This window comes from Mirounga leonina, unplaced genomic scaffold (assembly GCF_011800145.1).
Source record: "Mirounga leonina isolate KUSES-001 unplaced genomic scaffold, KU_Mleo_1.0 Mir_151, whole genome shotgun sequence".
NCBI classification, from domain to species: Eukaryota; Metazoa; Chordata; class Mammalia; order Carnivora; family Phocidae; genus Mirounga; species Mirounga leonina.
This window is the reverse complement of record NW_023270377.1, coordinates 27,613,963-27,637,501: the sequence shown is the minus strand read 5'-3', so window position 1 is coordinate 27,637,501 and position 23,539 is coordinate 27,613,963. Positions and strand designations below refer to the sequence as shown.

The window sequence follows — 23,539 nt, the reverse complement described above, 5'->3', positions numbered from 1 at the left end:
GCCAGTATATATCCGTAATAGAAAAAAAATTTAATGGAGTAAAGTGGGAGCAAATATAACCCAAAGCTCTACCAACTTGTCTATATTTTGGTGCATTTTCTTTCTATTCTTTTTATGGCTCCCCAGTAGAGGTTTTTTGGTCAGAATTGACTTTTATTATGATATAATATACACCATAGTATACCCTATTAGTAGTGGCCTTAAAAGAGAACTTTCTTCCATTTAGAGTAAAAGTATTTAAATAAATTCATTTTCATTTTTTATGCTGTATTTATTGAGATTCTTAAAATAAATTACATATTCACTGAATAGCTTTAAAGAACATAACAGTTTTAGGTATAATTGAGCATTTCTGGCTTGAAGGAGAATTTAGTGATACTTTTCAAAAATAGAATGTCTGGAACTTTTTTTTAATAAGAGGTAAATGGCTTTGCAGGAAAACATCTGAAACAAGCAAAATGGTGTTTTTATATACTGTGTGGATATTTCTGATTATTGGCTACTGGCAGTTTTTAAATGTTCTGTATTTTAAAAAAGTTATCAACTAGATTTTTTTTCCCCTACCCCATCTGTCGTGTATTTGAGGGGGATGCTGACAGGAGAGTATGACAGCATGGCGAATATTTTATATTAATAGGAGGAAGGAAGGCTCATCTGAATTAGTAAAAAACAAAAAACAAAAAACAAAAAAACACAACAAAACCAAGCATTAAAATTATTGGTATTCTGTGGTATTGAATGCTGCCATTACTTTTAACTACTTAAAGTGACTGGGATTTGTTTATTGGTCTTACTTTAAGGAAGAGAATTGTCCTAACATAGCTTAGGCTATTTCAGTATTTGACTATTGCTATATACTTGGGCTCAGGCTCTTCACAGATAAATGGATACTTCTAAAGTGTTTTAAAGATGGTTTATTCTATGGAGGGTCTCCAGAAGTTCATTGTCACCTCTCTGACACTATGCTAATAAATTCTCACTAATTTGTAGTAAGATTTACCTTCAGTTGTAACTGATTTTAAATAATTTGTCAAGCACTTATTGAACTCCTAATTTGTCCCAAGTTCTGTGTTCAGTAGCTGGAGGTAGGAGGAGTAAGAGTCCTCCCTTCCCTGGAGAAGCTTACGTTCTTAGGAGGGAGACATCCTGCAAGCAATTGGTAACATGTATCAAGTGGCAGATTAGATGTGTGAGCATTCAGAAAAGGGAGAAGTTTTGTGGTGTGACTGCTGGCAAAGGTGTCCTGGAGGTAGATGGGGTCAAGCTTTCTGGGACAAGGAGGAAGAAAAAGGCATTGTAGGCATAAAAAGCAGCACGAGTGAGGCAGGAAATTGTTGTGATGAATGTCAAGCAACTTACAGAATAGAATTAATAAAATTTTTAAGTGAATGGAAAGTACTCAGAGGTTCCCACTTGAGTAATGTGATGGCAGTCTTATTTAAACATGAAGTTAAAGTGAAGTTCTCATAATAAGCTGTTTTATGGATGTGAGAGAATCTTAAAGCAGTACTCTGTTGCCCTCCAGATAAGGAAACTGAGGCCTAGAGAGACCTACACCCCCCTCCCCACCCCAGCTTATTAGTGGTAGAGCAACCCTGGTACAAACAGCCTCTGACTCAAGAACATCTGTTTCATCACACTGTCTCCTGAACTGATACATTTATTATCAGCTTCCATTTCTGCAATAAAATGTTCTTGCATCAATATTATATAAGGCATTACATTTCATTGTAGTAAATGAACAGTAGAAATAGTCTCAGCTGCTTTTCATTTCTTAAGGAAAAAAAACCCACTGAAATCTTATTCTAAGTTTCTTACATTATTATAAAGGGAATTTATAATAGGTGCTTGCCAGGTTTGATAATAGGTAATTTATCAAGGGCAGTAGTTTATAACCCATTCCTTAAATCTTGTGTGGGAAGTTAGAGCATCCACTGGGTTCCCACAGAGCTGCACATGATCGCACACTTCAAGCAGTTCATGAAGTATAAGAAAAATCTTAATGCTTTATCGTTTGACATTTTAACCGAGGAAAAAACACACTTTTATAGGTTTAACTTACTGTGACATTTTCTTCTATTTCCCTTCCCCTTCAGGTATCTCCAGGGCAGCTTACTAAAAAGTATAGCTCATGCTCAACAATATTTCTAGATGACAGCACAGTCAGCCAACCTAATCTTAGAACCACAATAAAATGGTGAGTACAACTAGGTTGCCAAGGGCTGAGTGACAGACCCCCTCATGCTAAAAGCATCCTAGCCATACTTGGTCATTTCAGTCATTTGATTGTCCTTTTCAGTGATCAGGTTAAGAAACTGGTGTCTATTTTATATTGCTTTCCAGGACCTCAGTCTGAATATTCAGTTTCCATTTTAATCTTAGAGTGCATGGTAGAAGGGAAAGCCAGTTAGCAAATAAAAAAATCCCAGGAAAAGTACACTTCTTACTTAATACATTTCCATTGTTAAGACATTGTTGAACATAATGAGAGGGAGAGGTGCTTTTTATTGGATGTTTCTAGAAAAAAAGTATTTCTTTATGAATTATGGGCCTAAAACAATGTGTACTACTTTGGAAGCTACTCTTGAAAGAAGGAATAGTTTGTCCCCTACTGGCAGCAAAGTGTATCTGCATTTAAATTTAATTTGATTTTTGTCAGATTTTCCCCATCATGCATTTTTTTTTTTTCCCTGCACTATTTCTGTATGAAAATTAACTTCTCCTTCCTATCTCCCAAAGAGGGGAAAATACACCAAATCAATCTTAAGGAACAAATTCTCAAGCTTAATTTCTTTATGGATGAAATTTTGCTCAACTGAAAATTATAATTTAATAGATATACTTAATTTTAACTTTATATATGTGTATAGATATAGAAATATATCTCTAGGACACTATATCAGTCCATTTATAAGAAAACCACAGCAGAGAACAATGAAAGAGATAGTTTTGGAAACATAACTGTGGTCAAGTTTATACTTCAGCAAACACGAACAGTGTTATGATGGAAACTATTCCTTAATTTCTGGGAGCACCTTATAATCCACAATTAAAGTTGCACTTTCAGAACACCCTAAGATGAACCTTTCAAGCTTACTTAAGGGAGGAAAGAAACCCCCCAAAACTGGATATGCAGAGCTTCCTGACTTCATCACGATTGGCCAAAGAACATTATTAACGTCTCTTTGGGACGTGAGTGTTGATGTTCCAGAACACAGTTTGGAACACTACTACAAAATATTAATATTCTCATCTTTAATTTTTAGTCTTAAAAAAATTGGCTTGTAAATTTAATCTTGTTTCTGATGTACCAGCTTTGTCAGCTCATTGAATTATCAGTAACTTCTACTTTAATTAAAAACAAGTTCACAGTCATAATAATATAACTTTCCTCTCTCTCTTATAACAGTAGTAGAGATCAAATTGTGTTTCAGCAAAAACTGAGCCCCAAAATTCTGAAGTCCTGAGCTTTGACACCTAACAAGTAATTGCTGAATGTTTTTATTCAGCCAAGACACTAAATCCATGTGTAAAAAAACCTCTATTTTGGTTAGAGTCCCCAGCTTTTGAGTTCAAAAGATTCTGATGTTTTAGTATTTAATTCAGAAGTGGTTTTAAAGATTAACCTTGCTCAGACAAAGTAGGTTTCATGCTTGTTTTTCCCAACTTAGTCTAATTTGTGGAAGTACAGTAAATTTAATTTGCTTTCATTAAGTTTTAAAAATAACAATTCAGTGCATTTATTATTGATGAAATAAAGGTTTACTGAGAAAATTAATAGGGCAAATTAGCTTTTAGGAATGATTTTGAAAAATGTTTACATTGAGGTAGTGCATTGTTCTCAGTGGTGGGAGCCTTATTAGAATCACTTGTGCAACTTTTTTCAAAAATCTATGTTTCAAAATACATGCATTTCCCCCTTCCCCTACCACAGTCTCACAAGCTTTTTGATAGCCTGAGGAAGGATACGAGGCATAATTGTATGGACAGAAGCATCCCGAATGAGTCATTCATTTCCAGATTTCGTTGCACACTGCAGTCACCTGGGGAACTTTAAAAGCACTTCTGATGCCCGAGTCGTACCCAGTGGCAGTTAAATCAGACCATCTGGAGGTGGAAGCCAAGCAGTTTTTAACGCTCCTCAGGCGATCCCAGTGTGCAGCCAAGCTTGGAGAACCGCTGCCTGGTTAGAGTGTGGGAGACTGAGACCTGCTTCTGACCACCTGTGGGACCTTGGGCAAGTCAGTTTTAAGCCTTGGCTCCTTATGTGTAAGATGGGTTGTGTAATTAAATGCTCTCTAAGGTTTTGTGGTTCTTTTCAGCATAGAACGTTGAATTCTGTGATTTTAAAATCAAATTGAAGATGAAACTGTTTGAAGCACTATAGAAGTATCCATCTTTGATGCTAATAGCATTATAGGCCTTTTTACAAGTGCTCATATTCTGTAGACCTAGCTCTAAAATTCAGATTTGCCTTCCCTCAGTAGTTTTGAGCTTCATTTCAGACATCTTGAGGGCAAAGGGAAGCATGTATCTTAACTAGGAGAACCCCTTTGTTGCCTAATACAAAACATCTGTGAATAACAGGACTATAGTAACGTAAAGAGTGTCTGAGGACTTACGTCTATCTGTTCATGAATACTTAACTAATTTGGAAATACCTGTCATTAAATATTATACTGTGTAGTATTATGTTGCATTGTTAGCACTGCTTATTTCAGGGTAGCTAGACCTATCATTGATTTTGTGGGTACTTATATTTGCTATGAAATTTTCTAATTGTGATCTTCAATTATTTGGTATGGAACACTTTACTTTTAGGGAAACAATGGAAAGTGGGTGGGTTTGGTAGATAGTAAACTAAATCAATTGAAATGCAGGGCCTAACCTTTTTTTTTTTAGTAAACACAAAAATTACCGTATGGCTTAAATTTAAGCATGTGTACAAACAGATAAAACTTGTAGAGGAGGAGGAAAGATTCTGTGAGTAGTATGATGACAAAGGACAAATGACAGGGAAAATGTGTAATAATTTATATATTATAATTATGGACCAAAACAGGTCTTCTAACAGTTGATCCTCCTTTTTTTTTTGGTCCTCCTTTTTTTGCCAAAAGCCAAAGGACTAAAACAAGGGGGAAAGTGCCCATATGAACTGTTCTGTGAATTAGAGGATTTCAGGGCCCCTGGGCCCCTGGAAGGATCCTGTCTCCCTCCCAACCCCTTTTAAAATAATGTCTTCATGCCTAACATGATAAAATCAATTGTTACAATTTTCTTTTTCCTTCCACAGTGTGACCTTAGCAATATATTACCACATAAAGAACAGGTGAGCTCTTTTAAAACCTGTCTTGTTATTCTAGCTAATTTGCAAGATACTAAGTTTAGTGTTAGGTAACAAGTATAGATATTATTAGAATATCTAATAGATAGTAGAGTGCTTTTATTACACTATTGAAGACTCAAAGAGTATTTGTTCATCTGGGTTATACTGATATTTACTGTATTAGAAATTAAATTTGAGGATTTAAAAATTAAATCCACTGTATGTCAAAACAGGGTTTTTATGGCACTATTGAAACTTTGAGCTAGATGAATCTTTGTTGTGGAGGGTTGTCCCATGCATGATAGGATATTTAGCAGTCCCCCTGGCCTCTGCTCACCAGATGCCGGTAGCGCATCTCCCTCCCTCCACACTGTGTCCTGGACATGGCCAGGTGTCCCCTGGAGAACAAAATCACCCCTGATTGGGAACCCCAGTGTTAACATAAATCATTTTTTTTATTAAAAGTAACTTTTCCACAACAAAAAAGTTGAGTGAAGAGTATGTCATTGATCTACAGTTTTACAGATCTCTTTACTATCTGGCTTAATAGAAGACAGCTCATTCTCATATCCTGTCTTCGGTGATTTGTTTTGAAGAAACAGTATGAAGACCCAGCCTTGTTCAGATATATAGTTGGAAAAAGGTGTACTTTTAAAGGCTTCAGATATTGTGGATATTCTGTGATACTTTACTAAAAGTCCACAAGTACTAGTTTCTTAGATTATAATGGAATTTATATAAATATATATATATTTATATAAATTCAATGGAATTTTAAATCGTATCAGTGAACTTGTACTGTGTTAATACCCATTGATCTATCTTGCACACTGAATGGATCTTTTACCTGTATGTGGTTTTAGAATATTAGGCATTAGTCAGTTGGAAAGTACTAGTTCACGTTTCTTTATACAGTGTCAAAAACTCACTTCTGTTAGTATCACCACCTGTCTTATCAGAAAAGCCTTTAAGTATTGAGAAGCTATCAAGCTTACAGTAGATGAAGCTCACAGTAAAAGGTACATGTTTTCCAAAATCCTGATTTTTTTTTTTTAGCTTGATAGTCTGAATTTTATCATTGGCAACAAATACTTTATTTTTCTTAAAGTTCCAGGCTCACTTTGTTCTTTTTTTTTTTTTAAGATTTTATTTATTTATTAGAGAGAATGAGCAAGAGAGAGCATAGGAGCAGGGGCAGAGGGAGAAGGAGAAGCAGACTCCTCTGCTGAGCAGGGAGCCCGATGCGGGGCTCAGTCCCAGGACCTTGGGCTCATGACCTGAGACGAAGGCAGATGCTTAATCGACTAAGCCACTCAGGCGCCCCACTTTGTTCATTTTTTTTTTTTTAATTTTTAGATTTAATTTTAAGTAAACTCTACACCCAACATGGGGCTTGAACTCATGACCCTGAGGTCAAGAGCCCCATGCTCTACCAGCTGAGTCAGCCAGGCACCCCTCACTTTGTTCATTTTTAAGAGAATGACTGTCAGTTGTACCTTAAAAAAAGGATGATGCTCTGTGAAAAAAGTGGCTTGTTCAGCTCTCAACTAAGTCACAAGTGCCTTTCCTTAACTGTCTTTCAGCATGCAGAAGTGTTTCATAAATACTTTCTACTTATTCAGAATATTAGAAGGATCGAGGTTTAATAACACTGTTAAATCTTACTGCTTTATCAAGGATGTTCTTTAGTAGAGCAGAATTTTTTTCAACTGCAAGCGGCAGTGAAGACCGGAATGACTAGGTACGGCTGGGTACCACTGCCTTGATTCATGCGCAGAAACAAGCAGTTTTACTCCCTTTTATTTTCTATACAGTCACTGCAAATGTCAAAAGTGTATGAGCAAGTAATGTCTTTAGTATACCTATAAAAACAGTTTTGACTTCATGGGCCTCTGAAAAGGGGAGCCCTAGAGGCCTACAGACCACACACCTGGAGAACCACTGTCCAAATGGGCACAGCATGTTAGTGTGGTAATCTTTTAAATGAAAAGACTGGTCTCTTAAAATTTAAGAAAAAAATTACATTTTTAACTCAAACTATTTAAGAGAGACTAGAAGAAATACATGATAATATATAGAGAACTATAGAGAGAAGAAAACAGGGAAAAACATGAATTTCATATTCACATTTATTAAATTCTAAAGACTTTTTGCCCACCACTACTACTTTATAAGATGTTCTTATGTATTCCAATGTGGGGTTAGAGGAGTGAAAATATATTTGGTTTACTAGCATTGCCTGCTAGGGAAAGTCAGGGTTCTGAAAGGCAGCTCTGGCTTGGCTGGTCGTGGTAGAAGAGATTTCACAGACGTCAGGAAACCCTCTGAAGGCCAGAATGCAAAAGAATTTGTAAAACTGTTTGCTTTGTTGAAGGTTAAGCTTCTTCCACTCCCCTCTCTACTTCCAGCAGATACTTTACTAAGATATTAATTCCTGAATTAATTTTTAAAATGCACGTTCTTATTTTATAGAGATGCAAATAGATCCTTGGATATTTTTGATGAGAGATCACATCCACTCACAGTAAGTGTCAGTTTTATTAAAGTTGTATTTTTCTCTCATGCAGTTGGGTTTATTTCATGCTGATTTGATTTGAAATTAATTACCAGGAGAAAATTACTCCCTCCAGCTTGAAGTCAAAATCATCTTAAGTCTTCTTCCCTACTCCATGTTGTGTCTAATCATTTTACCAAAGGAATGATGTATAAGGGATATGCTAGAGCAAGAACTGAGCTGCAGCTTTGTAGAATTAGTGAGCTAAAGTGAGTAAATGGACCCAGATAACAGAAAATGTATCTTTTTAAAAGATAATTTTCAGTAGCCACAAATATAAGTATTTGTAAATAAACCTAACAAGTATGTTATGATCTCTGTGAAGAAAATTAAAAAACAATTTAAATGTTAAATCCTTTAAAATAACAATTTTATCTTTTTGAGATTTTATTTATTTGTCAGAGAGAGAGAGCACAGGCAGGGGGAGCGGCAGGCAGGGGGAGAAGCAGGCTCCCCGCCGAGCAGGGAGCCCAATGCGGGACTCGATCCCAGGACCCTGGGATCATGACCTGAGCCGAAGGCAGACACTTAACCATCTGAGCCACCAGGCATCCCTAAAATAACAATTTTAAAACTCACTTCCTCAGGTTCTCTACAGCCACGTGTGGCTAGTGACTCTTGCATAGGTCAGCACGGACTTAAGAGTCTTATGGTTACAGGGAACTGAAAATGTTTTTCTTAAGATTTATTTATTAGAGAGTGTGCGCATGTGCACACGTGCAGACAGGCAAGCAGGGGAAAAGGGAGAGAGTGAGAATCTCAAGCAGACTCCCTGCCGAGCGTGGAGCCCCACGCAGGGCTTGATCTCACCACCCTGAGATCATGACCTGAGCTGAAACCAAGAGTTGGACGGACGCTCAACTGACTGAGCCACCCAGGTGCCCCAAAATTGTTTTTTCAAAGTTGATTGCAGAGAAATACAACATGGTAATCAACCAGACTCTTGAGCCTAAAAATAGCTTACGTTTTGATAAAAAGGAATATATATAAATTTTCTGAGGTCATGCCTGCATTTTTCTTTAATGAATGGTGGTGAGTATTGAATCAGTATGGTATTTTGAGATCCCATTGTTTATATTTAAAAAACTAAAAGACATGTTACCCAATCAAAATAATTTTGAGCACCTGGGCCCAAATGTAAAGACTGCTGTATTATGGGCACTTAAGTATTTTTCTTCGGTGGATACTTATACTGCATTTTTTTTTCTTCTTTCAGCGAGAAAAGGTTCCAGAGGAATACTTTAAGCATGATCCTGAACATAAATTTATTTACAGATTTGTTCGTACTCTTTTCAGTGCTGCACAGCTAACAGCTGAATGTGCAATAGTAACTTTGGTAAGATATTTCTTCTTTCTTACAGCCTCTTTTTTTCAATTTCAGTCTTATGCACAGGGTATGGTCCCGCCTTTCACATAAAATAGGTTCCTGAAATCATCAGAAGTTTATTAAGAGAAACCTATTGAAAGTACAATGCACACATTCGAGCTTAATAATATAATCATTATTTTTCAAAACGTTGCTGTTGCTTTTCTCATCACAAAAGAATTGCTGTTAAAGGCAGCAGGAGAGATTTCTCCCTCCATGGTTTCTCCCTCCATGGTTTCTCCCTGCATGGTTTCTCCCTCCATACCGCAGCACGCAGATGGACATGCAGAGCACACACATACACACTCAGAAGGTGCGCTGGGGGGAGCTGGCCTAGGACAGGGGCAGTAACAAAACCGGTCCTCAGGCAGAGACTCATTTGGTGTAGGTCCAAGCTGAGTCCCAGATTATTTCAGTATTCCCCACACAGTTCTCATGTGTGTCTTGATCGAGAACTACTGCCCTAAATTCTCTGTTCCTTGGATGACGGGTGTGCATCCATCCCTGGTGTCCTCTTGTGCCTGCCTGTGAAGTTGCCCAGGATTATCGTACCAGAAGTACTTGCAAGGACCTTTGTGTTATCCATACAGGATTCCTGTGGTAAGATTTTATCATTTGAAAAATACATTCTATTTAAGTGAGAGGCAGCTGGGGTTATTTCACTGCTCTGTACAGCAAATGTGTACAGGAAAGTTAACTGCACGGGCTGAAGGGAGAAAATACTTAGGTCAGCGCCTGTACTCCTTTAGTATCCAGTTAGAATTTAGGAGGGAGGCTTGTGCTTTTTGAGTAGAGAGCCCTCAGGCCATTTCTTCGAGCCACAGACCATTTGAGTGCTCAGCCCAGGCTGCAGAGAGGCAGGAGTGGTCCTCCCACATGGGGAGCAAGGCGATGCTGGAAGGAGAGCATCCGGGTTGGAGAGGGGGAATTCTTTGTGGACAGGTTAAGTGTGACCTACCTGTGAGGCAGCAGAGTGACACTGTCTAGTCATCACTTGAATATATGGAACTGAGCATGAATCCGAGCTAGACATAGGGAATTTGGTAAGAGTAGTAGCTGTTCAAATGCAGAGAAAAGTATAGAATAAAAAGTGGATAGAAGCTAGATCTGTAAGGACTAACAGCATTTAAGGGACACGTCCTCAGAGGAGTGGCTAGAGTGGTAGGACCCAGGAGGGAATAATAAAAGTGATGCCAAGATGAGAGGCTCAAGGAGAGTGTGGTCAAAAGGCCGAATGCCAAGCAGTTGCCCACTGCATACCCATCGAATACCAAGTCTGTGTCACTATTCTAAGTGTTGGGGACAGAGGAGAAAACAGGTGGAATAAAGTTCTTGCCTTTATATAGCTTATATTCTAGCAAGGAAGAAATGAGTTGTTTTTTTGTTTTGCCAAAAGAGTGTTACCTAAATATTTCAGGTAGTGGTAAATACCAGGAAGAGAAAGCAGCGTGAAGGGGTAAAGTGATCAGAGGGGCGCACCATTTTAGATAGCATGATTAGGACGAGCCTCTTTAAAGAGGTAACACCTGAACCATGGCCTACCTGAGGAAGATGATGAACTCTGGCATTATAGGCAGAGGGGACAAATGCAAGACTCTGAGACGGGAGCATGTTTTGTGTATTCAAGGAACAGCGAAGTGGCCAGTGGTCAGAGGAAGAATGAGGGGAACAACACGCCAGATGAGATCACAGAAGGGCAAGGCCAGATCTTCCGGGGTCTTGTAGCTCGCAGGCCTGGGAAGAAGGGAAACTGTTACTTGTTTGATGGGAAACCTCTGGCAGATCTCGAACAGGGGTATGAAGAGCTGTTCATTGAAGAGGCTGTCCTGGCTGCTCTGGGGACAATAGACTGTAGTGGGAGTCAGAGTGGAGGCAGGGAGGTAAGGACGCGGTGACGGTGATACAGCTGAGAAGTGACAGAAATCAAATCACCAGTGGAGGTAGAGGTAACAAAAACGGCCAGCGGATTGGAACAGGATTAAGGCAAATGGAGGCCCCAGCAATGAGGCCAGTGGTAGTGCCCTTTAGGTTACTAGGGAAGGCTTGGGGAGTGCAGAGTTGCACTGAAGGCACCAAGGACCTGGGCAGTGATAGCGGCAGGGGGCAGACTACCCAGAGTTAGGAAGCGAATGGGAGATAAGAAGTCAGCATGGGGCATTCTTCTGTGAGCAAAAGCGAGAGGAAGCTGGCTGGGGCTAGAGCTGGGGGCGGGGGTCCGTAGGATGGGGGCAGTGGGCATTGTAAATCCATTCATATTGGGAAAAATCTCAGGGAGGGAAAAAATTCTTCAAAAAGAGATAATTGTGTGAATAGTTCTGCAGAAGTGGGATGGGATCACCGAAAGAAGAGTTACTTCAGTGAGAAGAAGAAAATCTCATTTCCGCAGACAGGAGAGCCAGCGGAGTCCGTGAGGCTGGGCAGCTTCCAGGTTTGCCAGTAAAGGGGACAGAGAAAGTTGAGAGACCGCCAGTATTGTACAAGTGCCTCTGATTGTTCCCATAAGGTAGAGAGTTGGATCATGTAGGTTCAACTTGTTCATTCTTAGAATACCTGAGAGGGCTGAGTTTGGGGGAATGGGAGCAGAATTTCACTAAGAACATAAAATGTTCAAGAACCATTTGTTTTTGAAAACACAGTTGAGTTTGGAAAATGCTGGCAACCAGACAACCTTCAGACAATAAACACACTCTAAAATTGGACTTCTCTTCTTGTCAAATGCCATATATACTCTTCTGTAGAGAACCCTTTGAAGTCACAACGAATCATGGCTTACCTCTGTAATCTTTACTCAGCTGGGAACCGCCCAGGGCTGGGTGGAGCGGACATTTGATAAGTGTAAGAGAGATCCAGGAGTCTCTTACAGCGAGTGTAGAGGAGTCCCCCGGTGCAGAACCTGGAGGCTCTGTTAGCACTTTAAAACCACCAGAACTGACTAAGCTGCGGGTAACATAAGACAGAAACGAATTATCGTGAAATAATAATGGAGATGTGAAAGTGAGGGGATGGGAGAAGGATTGTCCTTTGTATGCATGTATGTTCCTTTATTTTTTTTAAATTTAATTTAATTATGTTATGTTAGTCACCATACATTACCTCATTAGTTTTTGACGTAGTGATCCATGATTCGTTGTTTTCCTATAACACCCAGTGCTCCATGCAGTACGTGCCCTCCTTAAAAAGTCAAACAGAGAAAGTCAATTATCATATGGTTTCACTTACCTGTGGAACATAAGGAATAGCATGGAGGACATTAGGAGAAGGAAGGGAAAAATGAAGTGGGGGAAATCAGAGGGGGAGACGAAGCATGTATGTTCCTTTAAAAGACACTCTCTATTAGGGGCCTACTTGAGGGTTGTGAAGGCCGGCCCTCCAGCATACCTGTTTGTACTTGCTGTCCTGCCATGCCACCCAGCAGCCACAGGGGGGCTCTCTTGACCACCAGTTTCTATCTTCAGGCTTGTGCCACAAAACGCTTACTGTGAAAAGGGGAAGGCAAAAATGTGCTCAATATTAACCAGGGTTTTACATGTTCAAGTATTGTGTAAAATGACCGTGTAACGACCAGCCAGGTGTAGTATCTTGCATGGGGTAGGCACTCGGGTTTATTAAACAACTCGAATCTGCAATCAGTTGTATTGAATCACTTCCCTTTATGAATGGGAAGGGTAATAACCCAATGCCTGTCTTCAAGATGCCCTTTGCTGAGATGTTCATTCATTCCTGTGACCAAGGCTGGAAATTCACATGGGCAGAGTAGGCAACAGAATTATCTGACCTACAACTGTGACCTGGCCTCTGGCTTTGGGTGCCGGGGCCAAGTCTTTGTAGACCTTTGTAAGAATAAAAGGCATGTCAAAAACAGATGAAATCTGTCATTCCTAACAGTTCTTATCACAGCACTTAAACTGAACTAAAATCAAAGACCAGTGCTCTACTTTTGCAGGTTTACTTAGAAAGGCTTTTAACTTACGCTGAGATCGACATTTGTCCCACTAACTGGAAAAGAATTGTTTTGGGAGCCATTCTTCTTGCCTCCAAGGTTTGGGACGATCAGGCTGTATGGAATGTGGACTACTGCCAGATCCTCAAGGACATTACAGTTGAGGACATGTGAGTTTGTAAGGTTTGGTGAACTTTCTAACCATTTTCCAGTGCCTCCTTTGCTCCAGTAAAGTGTACATTTCAAGAAATATTTTTAAAGGTTACATTGTGCAAAGAACTGAAATAGGCATAAAATTACAGACTTCCTATCTGGCTATGGTATAACAATTCCTATTTCCTGTCATTAATTGGTAGGTCTTGATGTGTTGTTGTTTCAGTAATCTGCTTGGTAAATTGAAGTGTGTATTTCTGCTGGTTTTTGGCATACATTTTACAGGCTTACGCCCAACACAGTATTATAAATAATCTTCATGGCTTTCTTAAAGCTGTTTATGAGTTCCAGTCCATTTTAAAGAGGCCTGTGTCTGACTTTTAAAATAAATGTTTGGCCACTGTTAAGGTCTTAGGGCCTCTAGACCATTGAGAGGTTAATACCTTCAACGTGAGTCAGCTTTTGCTGGTCATTCTCTCCTTTTTTTTTTTTTTTTTTTAAAGATTTTATTTATTTATTTGTCAGAGAGAGAGACAGAACACAAGCAGGGGGAGAGGCAGGCAGAGGCAGAAGCAGGCTCCCTGCTGAGCAAGGAGCCCAGTGTGGGACTCGATCCCAGGATCCTGGGATCATGACCTGAGCCAAAGGCAGCCGCTTAACCAACTGAGCCACCCAGGCGTCCCTCATTCTCTCCTTTTTATATGAAGTTCTGTTGTTACAGAAACCATGGTACAAAAGTAGCCACATGTATGAAGGTTTCAGGTCCCAGTTCTCCTGCCTCCTCCCATGCTAGCAGTATTGCACCTGTTTAAAAGTAGGTCTGAATTGTTAGGAAGCTCCTGTTTCTCAGGCAGTCCTGAAAAGCAGCCCTGGGACATCAGCCAGTGCCCGTGGCATTCGAGAGTCTCCGGGGCCACTCGGCAATCACAGCAGCGCTTTGTGGGGCCTTCTGTCAACCATGAGGGGGGTGCTCACAAGTGGCACGCTGACGCAGGATTGAAACACCAGACTTAACGAGGGCTTTCGATCTGGTCACCCTGGCTTCCGTGAAGGACCCTGAGGGTGGTAGGCAGGATGAGCCAGCGAGGTATTTCCAGTAGATTCTCGAAGTGCCCTCGTGAGAGTGAAAATGTCTTTGTGGGTGGCATTTGGGAAAATGTGGAAGAACACGTCTTGATTATACGGAACAGCGTAGGAAGATTAAGATCATGGCAGGCAGTGGCAAGTTTGTTTTTGTTACCTTTGCCCGTTACTCTAGATAAGATTGTCATTCAGAATTACCAAAGTGCATATTTACAACTGAAGTGAGGACACTTATGACTAGGAGAAGAGACCAGTGATGGTGGCTGTCCAAATGGCTTTTGATAATAGTGGAACCTGAGTGGGCATGGAGATGTTGCTTGCAGCCATGGTAGCAAATGGGGTAATGGCAAATAATGGATTTGAAATGAAACAAAAGTACTTTTGGAAGTGGCAGAAACTAAAGTGACTTTGATCACCACTGTCATCAGTCTGCAAACTCTGGTCCCTTGAAGGAAGAAAAATTTGTAATCTTGAACACTAGCCCTACCATGGTGGCAACTGAAATTTTCTCAAAACCTTCAACGAACCTGGCTGGGACTCTGATTCTAGGGAAGACCTCAGAACATGCTGGGAGGTGTGTGAGCTCTTCAGAGTGAGTTTCCAGGAGCAGTGATGGCAGCGTCTAGCTACGGGAAGACCAGTTCCAAACAATACTTTTTGTTATAAACAGAGAAGCACCAGGAGCTATGTTGATAATAAATAGGCTGCTTTTGTGTATGATCTTTGGAAATTGGAAAGCATTACAACAAAGTGTTTAATACACATTTGTTTTGTCGCCCTGCTGTTGCCTTCGATTTCTAATAGTCTCATTTTGAGTCTTAAATGGAAAAATTGGTGTCTATCAGCTTTTTCTTCAAACTTTCCAACATCTATGCTTTAGAATGTATTCCCCTTCAAAAGAATAAGTTAAACTGAGCAGCTGCTATTCAGAAGATTTGCTGTGCCTGTAAATGGTGTGCTATTCAGCTGTTTGGCTATTTAAAAAACAAAAAACCCAGAAGATGCATATTCTATAGGCATAATGCTTTTTTCCAGTGATTAAACCTTTATTAAATAGACATGTTAATCCTATGAAGTACTGTATTTCCACACAATTAAAATGTGTTAGCGGATAAAATATAAAAGGGACAGTGAAGTGCATTTATTCCTGTAGTAAATTAAGTCCTGATTAGCTGATTATCAAAACATTATCTGATTTACATTTCTATAGACTTAGAGCCATATGAACAGGAAATTAAATTTGGAAGTAGGTTCAATTGGGTTTAAAATTCAACAAATGAGAACCTCATCTCTGCTCATATTCTGAATGCTCTCCGGACCATACGGGAGAACATCAACATTTGTTGATCTGTCCAACGCATAAAATACTAAAACTTTAAAACTGAGAAACCAAATATGTTATAAAGTAAGCTGCTCATGTTTGTTCGGGTATTTATCATTTTTATGTAATTCTCTAAAGGATGACTGGGAAAGTGGTCAATTTTATATTTATTAAACACTGCGCAAGTGAGCCTGTATGGTCATGTGAAGCAAAGGACTGCTCCCAACGTTTTCCTTTCCTATTTTATTGAACTCGCCCCCTGTGGGCGTGCTTGTTCTGTTCTGGCAAGGGGGTGGCGCCACATCTTGGGGTTGCATCCCCACCCTGAGAGAAAGGCTGTTTGAGTCCAGTGCTCCACAGAGGTCATATCATGGTGAGTTTAGTCGAGCCAAGACATCTCTTTCATCATTCTGCCCTCCAAAGTTTAAAAAAGTGCATCCTGCCCTGTCAGAGTGACAGTTTCTTGCCGTAGTAAAATGAAGCTGAACAGAGACTGGCATTTACGGATGCCCCTTGACATAGCCCCATGCACTGGGCAGGGGGAGGGGATTCCCTTTTCCATCCAGTGTAGCTTATTTATTTATTTATTTGAGATGAATCCTTGTTGCTTCAAGAGTTTTTCCCCCTCAGAGATAATAGCGGTGGCTCTCGATGGATCCATTTGTTGCCGTGGTGATGTGCCCACTCCTTTTGTTGGCGCGTCTCTACTTCAATAAGCCCCTTCCTGTTATCGGCCCGGTGAAAATGTCTGCAAGTTCTTCAGAGCTAATAAACAGCATACATCATTCCTTTCATCTGATCACTATAGTGGGGCCTTGTGAGTGAGCGTGGAGCATGAATCGTACAGCTGCACTAATGGACCTCTGAAGAATGAGCCCCTGAGTCAGCAGCAGGAGTGCATAAGAGGGCCATAACCTCTTCCCCCTTGTCCCGAACTCAAAGTGCTGGGATGCAGAGAGGACCACAAATAGCTGTACCTTGTTTGAACGTTAGTGTACTAATCCACTGGGTAGCCTCTGTTTGTTCCAAAACAGAATTTAGAGCCCTCTCCGTAGCTCAGAATGATACTTTTGAAGATCGCCCAGTTAACTAAAATTGTCTTGTGTTGGTTGTGTTGTCTCCTCCCCCAGGAATGAGATGGAAAGGCATTTTTTGGAGCTACTTCAGTTTAATATTAATGTTCCCGCCAGTGTTTATGCCAAATACTACTTTGACCTTCGCTCCTTAGCAGATGACAACAACTTGAATTTTCTATTTGCTCCTCTTAGCAAAGAAAGAGCACAAAACCTAGAGGTAAGGCTGTGAAATCATTAGTTGGGGTTTTCTGTCAGCCACCAAAACCAGCATCTGTGGCTAAATCTCATTAAGCAGTGATTAGCAAAATGGAAAGCTTTTAAATTAACACATCGAAGAGCTTATTAACCCTTTGGTGGCATATTTCCTGTGTCTTTTATGATTTATATAAGGATCTCACATTATTTTTAAAAAGTATATAGATATTTCTTCTGTGACCATAATTCAGAATATTTTAAGTCAAATTTAATCTGTTCTTAATGGTTTTCCATTTGAACCTCTACCCTTCCATATAATCATACATGAATAATTTCTTACAATTGTATCCTTAATCATATCTACGTACTCACCATTCTTTTTAAGATTTTATTTATTTGGGGGAGAGAAACAGAAAGAGTGAGCATGAGCCAGGGGGAGAGGGAGAAGCAGACTCCCCACTGAACAGGAAGTCTGACACAGGGCTCCATCCCAGGACCCTGAGATCATGACCTGAGCCCAAAGGCAGACGCTTAACTGACTGAACCACCCAGGCGCCCCTCTACTCACCATTCTCAACAGTCTTTTACTCCGTTCACAAATTCATGCCAGTGTTTTGTACAGATACCACAGTTCAGTCCCATGAGTTTATTAGACAAAGCATCCGTGGCTCACCTGAGACTTAGACTGTATAATGTGTGTTTTAGGTACTGTCGTAGAGAGCCCATGGATTTTTAATGGAAATGGTAATGTATAGGAGACAAAGGAATTATGGTTTATGACTTTTTAGTGAGTACACAGCAAAATTATTCACAACTGAAATTTCAAGACATATTTAAAATGGACACTTTCTGTGGTACTTTGGTGTAGTTTACAGTAAGGTATTTTCTACCATGGTTAATGTGCAAGTGAAAATAGCACTTTTTGGTGCTTCGGTCATTAGACCTCTGACCTTCTGATAAAGTCCAGACATGCCTGCCCTGTTAGAATTGCTTAGAGAATATAATAACCAATGAAGACTAGAAGTTGAATGGCTGAGTAAACGCTGATTTCGGCCCAGGTGTATGTTCATTATGTTGAAGGAACAGGTGTACAGGGACAGGTGATACTGCTGTAAGGAGCCTGTCAAAATACCTTTTTTGTTTCAGCCAATGTGTGCCATCTTTGGAACCCAGTTTGTAAATAAGCAAATTCTTCGTTGCCCAGTATCTAATCATAGCCTTTTAAGGATATTACCTTAGTGAACTGGCAGGAAGTAGCATCCCCAGCATCTGGGAATGTAGACCTCCACAATCCAAAGTAGCAGTAACTGTGAACTGTCTAAAGGAGTGTGGCTGTGTGGCTTATCAGTGATGCTTTCTGTTTTGTTTTGTTTTGTTTTTTTAAGGTTGGAACGCTTGTTTTAAATTGTTCTTGTGTTCTATTTGATTGACTTTCCCAGGCCATTTCCAGATTGTGTGAAGACAAATACAAAGACTTGTGTAGAGCTGCTATGAGAAGGTCTTTCAGCGCTGATAACTTCATTGGTATTCAGCGCTCTAATGCCATCCTCTCTTAAGGGAGAAGGGAGGGGTTGTAACATCATGAACCCCTCAATCTACAAGGACTGGAGAAATACCACCTCTCCTGCTCAAAAACCAGCAAAGTTAGTATTTTCATCTAAAAGAAAGACTTCAAATTCAAGAAACTCGTGGATCCACCACAAGGATGATGCTCATAGGAAAGAATGGGACCTTGTCAATGCAACACACTCTTTTGTCCTTTTTAATGTAAACAGAGTTACAAAAACCACTCCAAAGCAAAAGCTCCAACCCACACACAGATATCTGCTTACTATGTAGGCTGATAGCTGTGAACTAAGTGAGGGTTTTTTTTAATAGTTTAAATTTTTAGACTTTAAAGACACTAACTATATAACTTTTATGTTTTTCCTATTTTTCTTGCCCCCCTCCCCCCATATTGCTGCATATTTCTTTAGAATCAATGCAGTATTACCATGAAAACATGGGACCCCCAACAACTCATAAAGCCACTTAGGAACAGACTGTAGCATTGTTAGGTATTGAAGGGTTCTTCCTTCCTACTTTATCATTGAAGCTGCTAGTCCTTATTGGCAATCAGTTTAAACCAAAAAGCTGCTGAATAACACTTATCATTCAAATTCTTTGCAAGCACTACTTATTAGCATATTAGTATGTTTAGGATCATAAACAGAGAAAGTATGTTATCAATGATTATCTACTTCTGTTGGGTCCATGCTGCATTTCTTGTGAACTATAATGGTGCTTCTCATTTTCTGATGATTTTCCTCTTTATTAAATACATGTATTAAAGGATGTTTTCGTAATTCCAACCAACATGGTGGTCCAGTGGTAACAAGCAGGTAGTGAAAAGAAGGTGTCCTGCAAAATCTTAGTGCAACTTTAAGCTTTAATCTAGTGTACATGGGCCCTCTGGGGCACTGCTGAAGGATAAATGCTTCAAACTTAGAAAACATCATTTGAAAGTTTAATTACATTTCTTGTAAACTTACCTAGTTTTGTAAATTTTAAATATTAAGCTTTTCATTTTAATTTTTTGTTTCAGCCCCTCTTGAAGATGGCACACATTGGCTGAAACAAAAAAATTAAAATGAAAAGCTTAATATTTAAAATTTACAAAACTGGGTAAGTTTACAAGAAATAACTAAACTTTCGAATGGTGTTTTCTAAGTTTGTAGCGTTTATCCCTCCACAGGTATCAAAGCTTAAAATTGCATTAAGAATGGAGGGATGCCTCGTATCATCATAGACGTGCCCTTCCCTTTTTAAAACCGTTTTTTGCAGGGCTGTGCGGTTTACCTGCTTTGGTCACCTGAATCTCTTTTTTCTACATTTGTAAAGAGTATGAAGAGCAATGGTAATTCACATGTAACAAACCGAAAGGAACTGGACTAATAGTAGTGATCTGAAAGTAGGTGATCTGAAACAGTTCTTCTAGCCTTCCTGTTAACCTAGCTGGAGGGGGTCTCATTTCAAGTCCTGCTGTTTAAGAGGAACCCTCACCTCAGGCTTTAAAGGGCAGGGAGTTAAGTAATCAATCTTCTCAGAGATTGGTAATGATGTCACTTAAACTTGAAATGTTAAAAAAAAGATTAGTGTTCTTAACCATGTGAAATCTTTCTCCTACCTTCTCAAATGTAATCATAGGAATTTTGCCTGTAAACATAGCATTTCTGGGCCAGGAATACTTTCTCTCAGTATAGCAGGGCTTCATATTCTATTGAGTGCTGCAGGTTCCATCATTTTTAAAGGACAGACACACAAATGATAAATAACAGTATATAAAATATTACAATCTACCACCTCAAAAAACATTGTTTATGGAGTTCGGAGCTTGGAGATTCAAGTATTGATTGCAGTTTTATTTTGAAAAGAATGCTACAACTTACGTGGTTTTTCTTCCTCATGTTTATATTAAAAGCTAATAAACTCTATTTTAATTAAAATACGACTAGTGTTGTTTGTAACCTTTCTTAGTTCACATAGCATTACATCTCTGCCTAACGTCAGTGCTTTCTAGTCAGCCCTAATGGTGAGTGGGGTCTTAAAGCATTTTCAAACTGACCATGATTTGGTTTGACCCTTGCCTCTGGTTACAGTGTTGTCATGTATTTCTTTGACTTCTGCTCTTTTCAACCTGAAGATCATTTAGTACACTTAAAATCAGTGGCCACAGTACTCAGAGGCATTGTGCATTAGATGGCATCTTTGAACAGCTCATTATTGTACCAAGAGGGGAAAAAAGCACACTGGAAGATTAAATTAGGTGGAATATACCAGGGAGAAGGGAATTACAGGAAGAGTGTAGAAACAATGTGAGTTATATGAGGATTTTAAGCAGTTAAAACCTAGGAAAGAAAATGGAAGAACTAGATTTGTGGTTGCTGTAAAGAGAAACAGCCCACATGTTTTGACTTTAAAATACTCCTTTTCAAACTTACATTTCAGTGAGAAATATGCCAAATCTTCATAAGGTTTATGACACTAGCCACTCAGGTTGAGCAATATACTCTATAAACCCTGAGAGTCCTGCTGTATTTTTGTCCACCTTAATTCACTACCTAAGGTCAAATCTTCAGCTGATCACTTTGTTCTTGATAAACTGCTGACAGGGTTAAATGATCTGATTTCATTTAGAAGGGCAATCTCACAAAACGTTGTAAGATTGTACCCTTTACTATGCCAACTACTAAGCAGAAGTGCTGACATGAGCAGTCAAAGGTTACATAAAAATCTGGGAGGAAGAACCCTGGACAGGACTAGCTTCAAGAACTAGTTGGCAGAGTAAGTAGAATCACACATTGTCCTTTCCCTCTTGGCTGTAATTCTAGATGGCAGTACAGCTATCTTGATAAATGGGAAATTGAGTCAACTCAGGGTAAAAGTAATAAACATCCCTGAAAGCTAGTAGGTTCTCTGACAAAGGGCATGGAAACTGGTCACTAGTAGTTTAGTAACTATGGCAGTGTTCTCAGGGCTTTATACCTAGGAAGAGTTTGTTCCCTAAATAAGACTATATAAAAGAGTATCTACCTCAACTCATTTACCTTCAGTTTTAGTTTTTTTTCTTATTAGACTACTGACCAGTGAAAACTTTAACTCTGATATATTGTGAACTGAGTTTTTAAGTCTTTACAAGGAAAAGACAAAGGTCTGAAATGTATGTCTGAACGAAGTGAAACTGCCATTTTTGTAGGTCAAAAATGGCTGCTCGTGAGCAGTTTCACATGGTTCATCCTAAGACATTCTTAAGGCCCAATGTTTCTGGTTAAAGAGAAACTTTCTCCTTGCTGTATCATCAGATTCCATTACGACCTTCTCTTTGACATTTACTCTTAAATGTACCCCGTGTATGCCCATACATAACTGAAATCCAACACCACTGAATCTTGGTTTTATAACGGTTCAAGGTTCATTTCTTGGTTTAGTTTTCCTATATGTACAAATACACTATTCCTTGATTTAAAAAAAGAATGCTGAAGCCAGTATTTATGGGAGAACCATGCACTCTGTATCCATGTTATACAGTGTTTTGGAAAAGTTGAGCCACAGCATATAAATTAGCTAAAATCTTTCATCACCAAGACCTCTCTCTACTCACATGTGATAGGACTACAACTGCTGCCTCACCCAGAAGCGGTATTCTTGAGTACAGAGCTACTTGGAAAAGCACTTGAATCTGTAGATGACACGCAGCATCTATCACGGTAAGGATTCGATTGCCTAAAGTCTTAACTGTTAGCCACTTACTGACCTGGTCGACCAGACACTGTGACAGCAAGAAAGCAAAAAATCTAGGAGCCTTTCAGCAAAGCCTATTCCTGTAGATCACAAGTGCAAGTGGCTTGGTTTCGGAGGCAATTTCCACTATTTTTAAGAACATGTACTTAATGTGATACAAATTTTAAGAATACCAGTTTGTGGCTGGGGATTTCTAGAGTGCAGAAAGAATGAAATATAGAAATGAAGAGGAATCTGACATCAAAGGAAAAAAGGTTAACGTTCTTTTAAGAAGGAACAGGTTAGGTGTTAATGATTATAACTGCTGGGAAGGGAACTACGTAATCTGGATTAGAGAAATTTGATGATCGCCTCAGAACCTAAGGTCCTCAAGAAGGTATTAATGGCATCCACTTCGAGACCTCAAATTATTCTGCTAGTTTTTTGGTGGGTTGTTTTTTTGCTTTGTTTTTGAGAGAGAGAGTGATCAAGCGTTGGAGCGGGGAGGAGGGGCAGAGAGAGAGAGGGAGAGAGAGGATCTTAAACAGGCTCCATGCCCAGCCCAGAGCCTGAGGTGGGGCTTGATCTCACCACCCTGAGATCATGACCTGAGCCAAAATCAAGAGTTAGATGTTTAACCGACTGAGCCACCCAGATGCCCCTGCTAGCTTTTTCTTAAAACATCTATTCCTTCATCATCATACCATTCTCAATTCTACTAACCTTCTAGCCCCCCAGATGGTGGCCCCATTATCTCCTCACTTTTGGAACAGAGTCGCAAAAGCAGATCTTCCGTGTGCCCCCTCCCACTGCTGATTAGGGTCCTTCCTCAAGAATATCGTCTCCCCTCTGCTAGTGTCCAGTGGCAAAGCTGGATGTTAGTTACCACTATGACCCACTTCCAAAGCATTTGCACCAGGTTGCAGGAAATACAGGATCTATGTGGCCCCCAGGCTAACCGGCCCTTGTAATCCCCTATACTCTACTTGAGAGAGCTCCTGGTTTCCCCCAAGCAGCTGTTCCCCGAATACTGCCCTTGTTCACTCCCCTGACCTGCCCACAACTGGAGATGATCTCCTCAGTCTCGGGAGCATCCCCACCTTCCAGCTCCAAGACTCACTTCATCCGGCATTAGGAATAGATGCCTCACTTCTTAAGGTAGCCCTCTCACCTTATGGAGGTGATTCCATTCCAACTTTTTAACACCAGCCTTCTATATCCACCCCTCCACCAATTTATCCCCTTCTGCTTCAAAACTGCACCTTC

The 23,539-nt window shown here is 39.8% G+C and overlaps 1 protein-coding gene across 3 annotated transcripts in view; it reads left to right on the top strand.

Annotated features, from left to right (window-relative positions):
- CCNYL1 (cyclin Y like 1) overlaps positions 1–20,499 on the top strand; it is a 36,382-nt gene extending 15,883 nt beyond the window's left edge. Inside the window, exons 4-10 of one of the 3 annotated variants that reach the window (XM_035007271.1) lie at positions 2,097–2,197; positions 5,294–5,329; positions 7,799–7,850; positions 9,097–9,216; positions 13,286–13,356; positions 16,874–17,036; positions 18,454–20,499. In XM_035007271.1, the coding sequence (XP_034863162.1) occupies positions 2,097–2,197; positions 5,294–5,329; positions 7,799–7,850; positions 9,097–9,216; positions 13,286–13,356; positions 16,874–17,036; positions 18,454–18,570 (660 nt within the window). In that variant the 3' untranslated portion in view covers positions 18,571–20,499. Of the gene's footprint in view, positions 1–2,096; positions 2,198–5,293; positions 5,330–7,798; positions 7,851–9,096; positions 9,217–13,189; positions 13,357–16,873; positions 17,037–18,453 lie in introns of all 3 variants that reach the window. The other 2 variants (XM_035007270.1, XM_035007272.1) reach the window with 2 other exon arrangements.
- Positions 20,500–23,539: the final 3,040 nt, after the last annotated feature.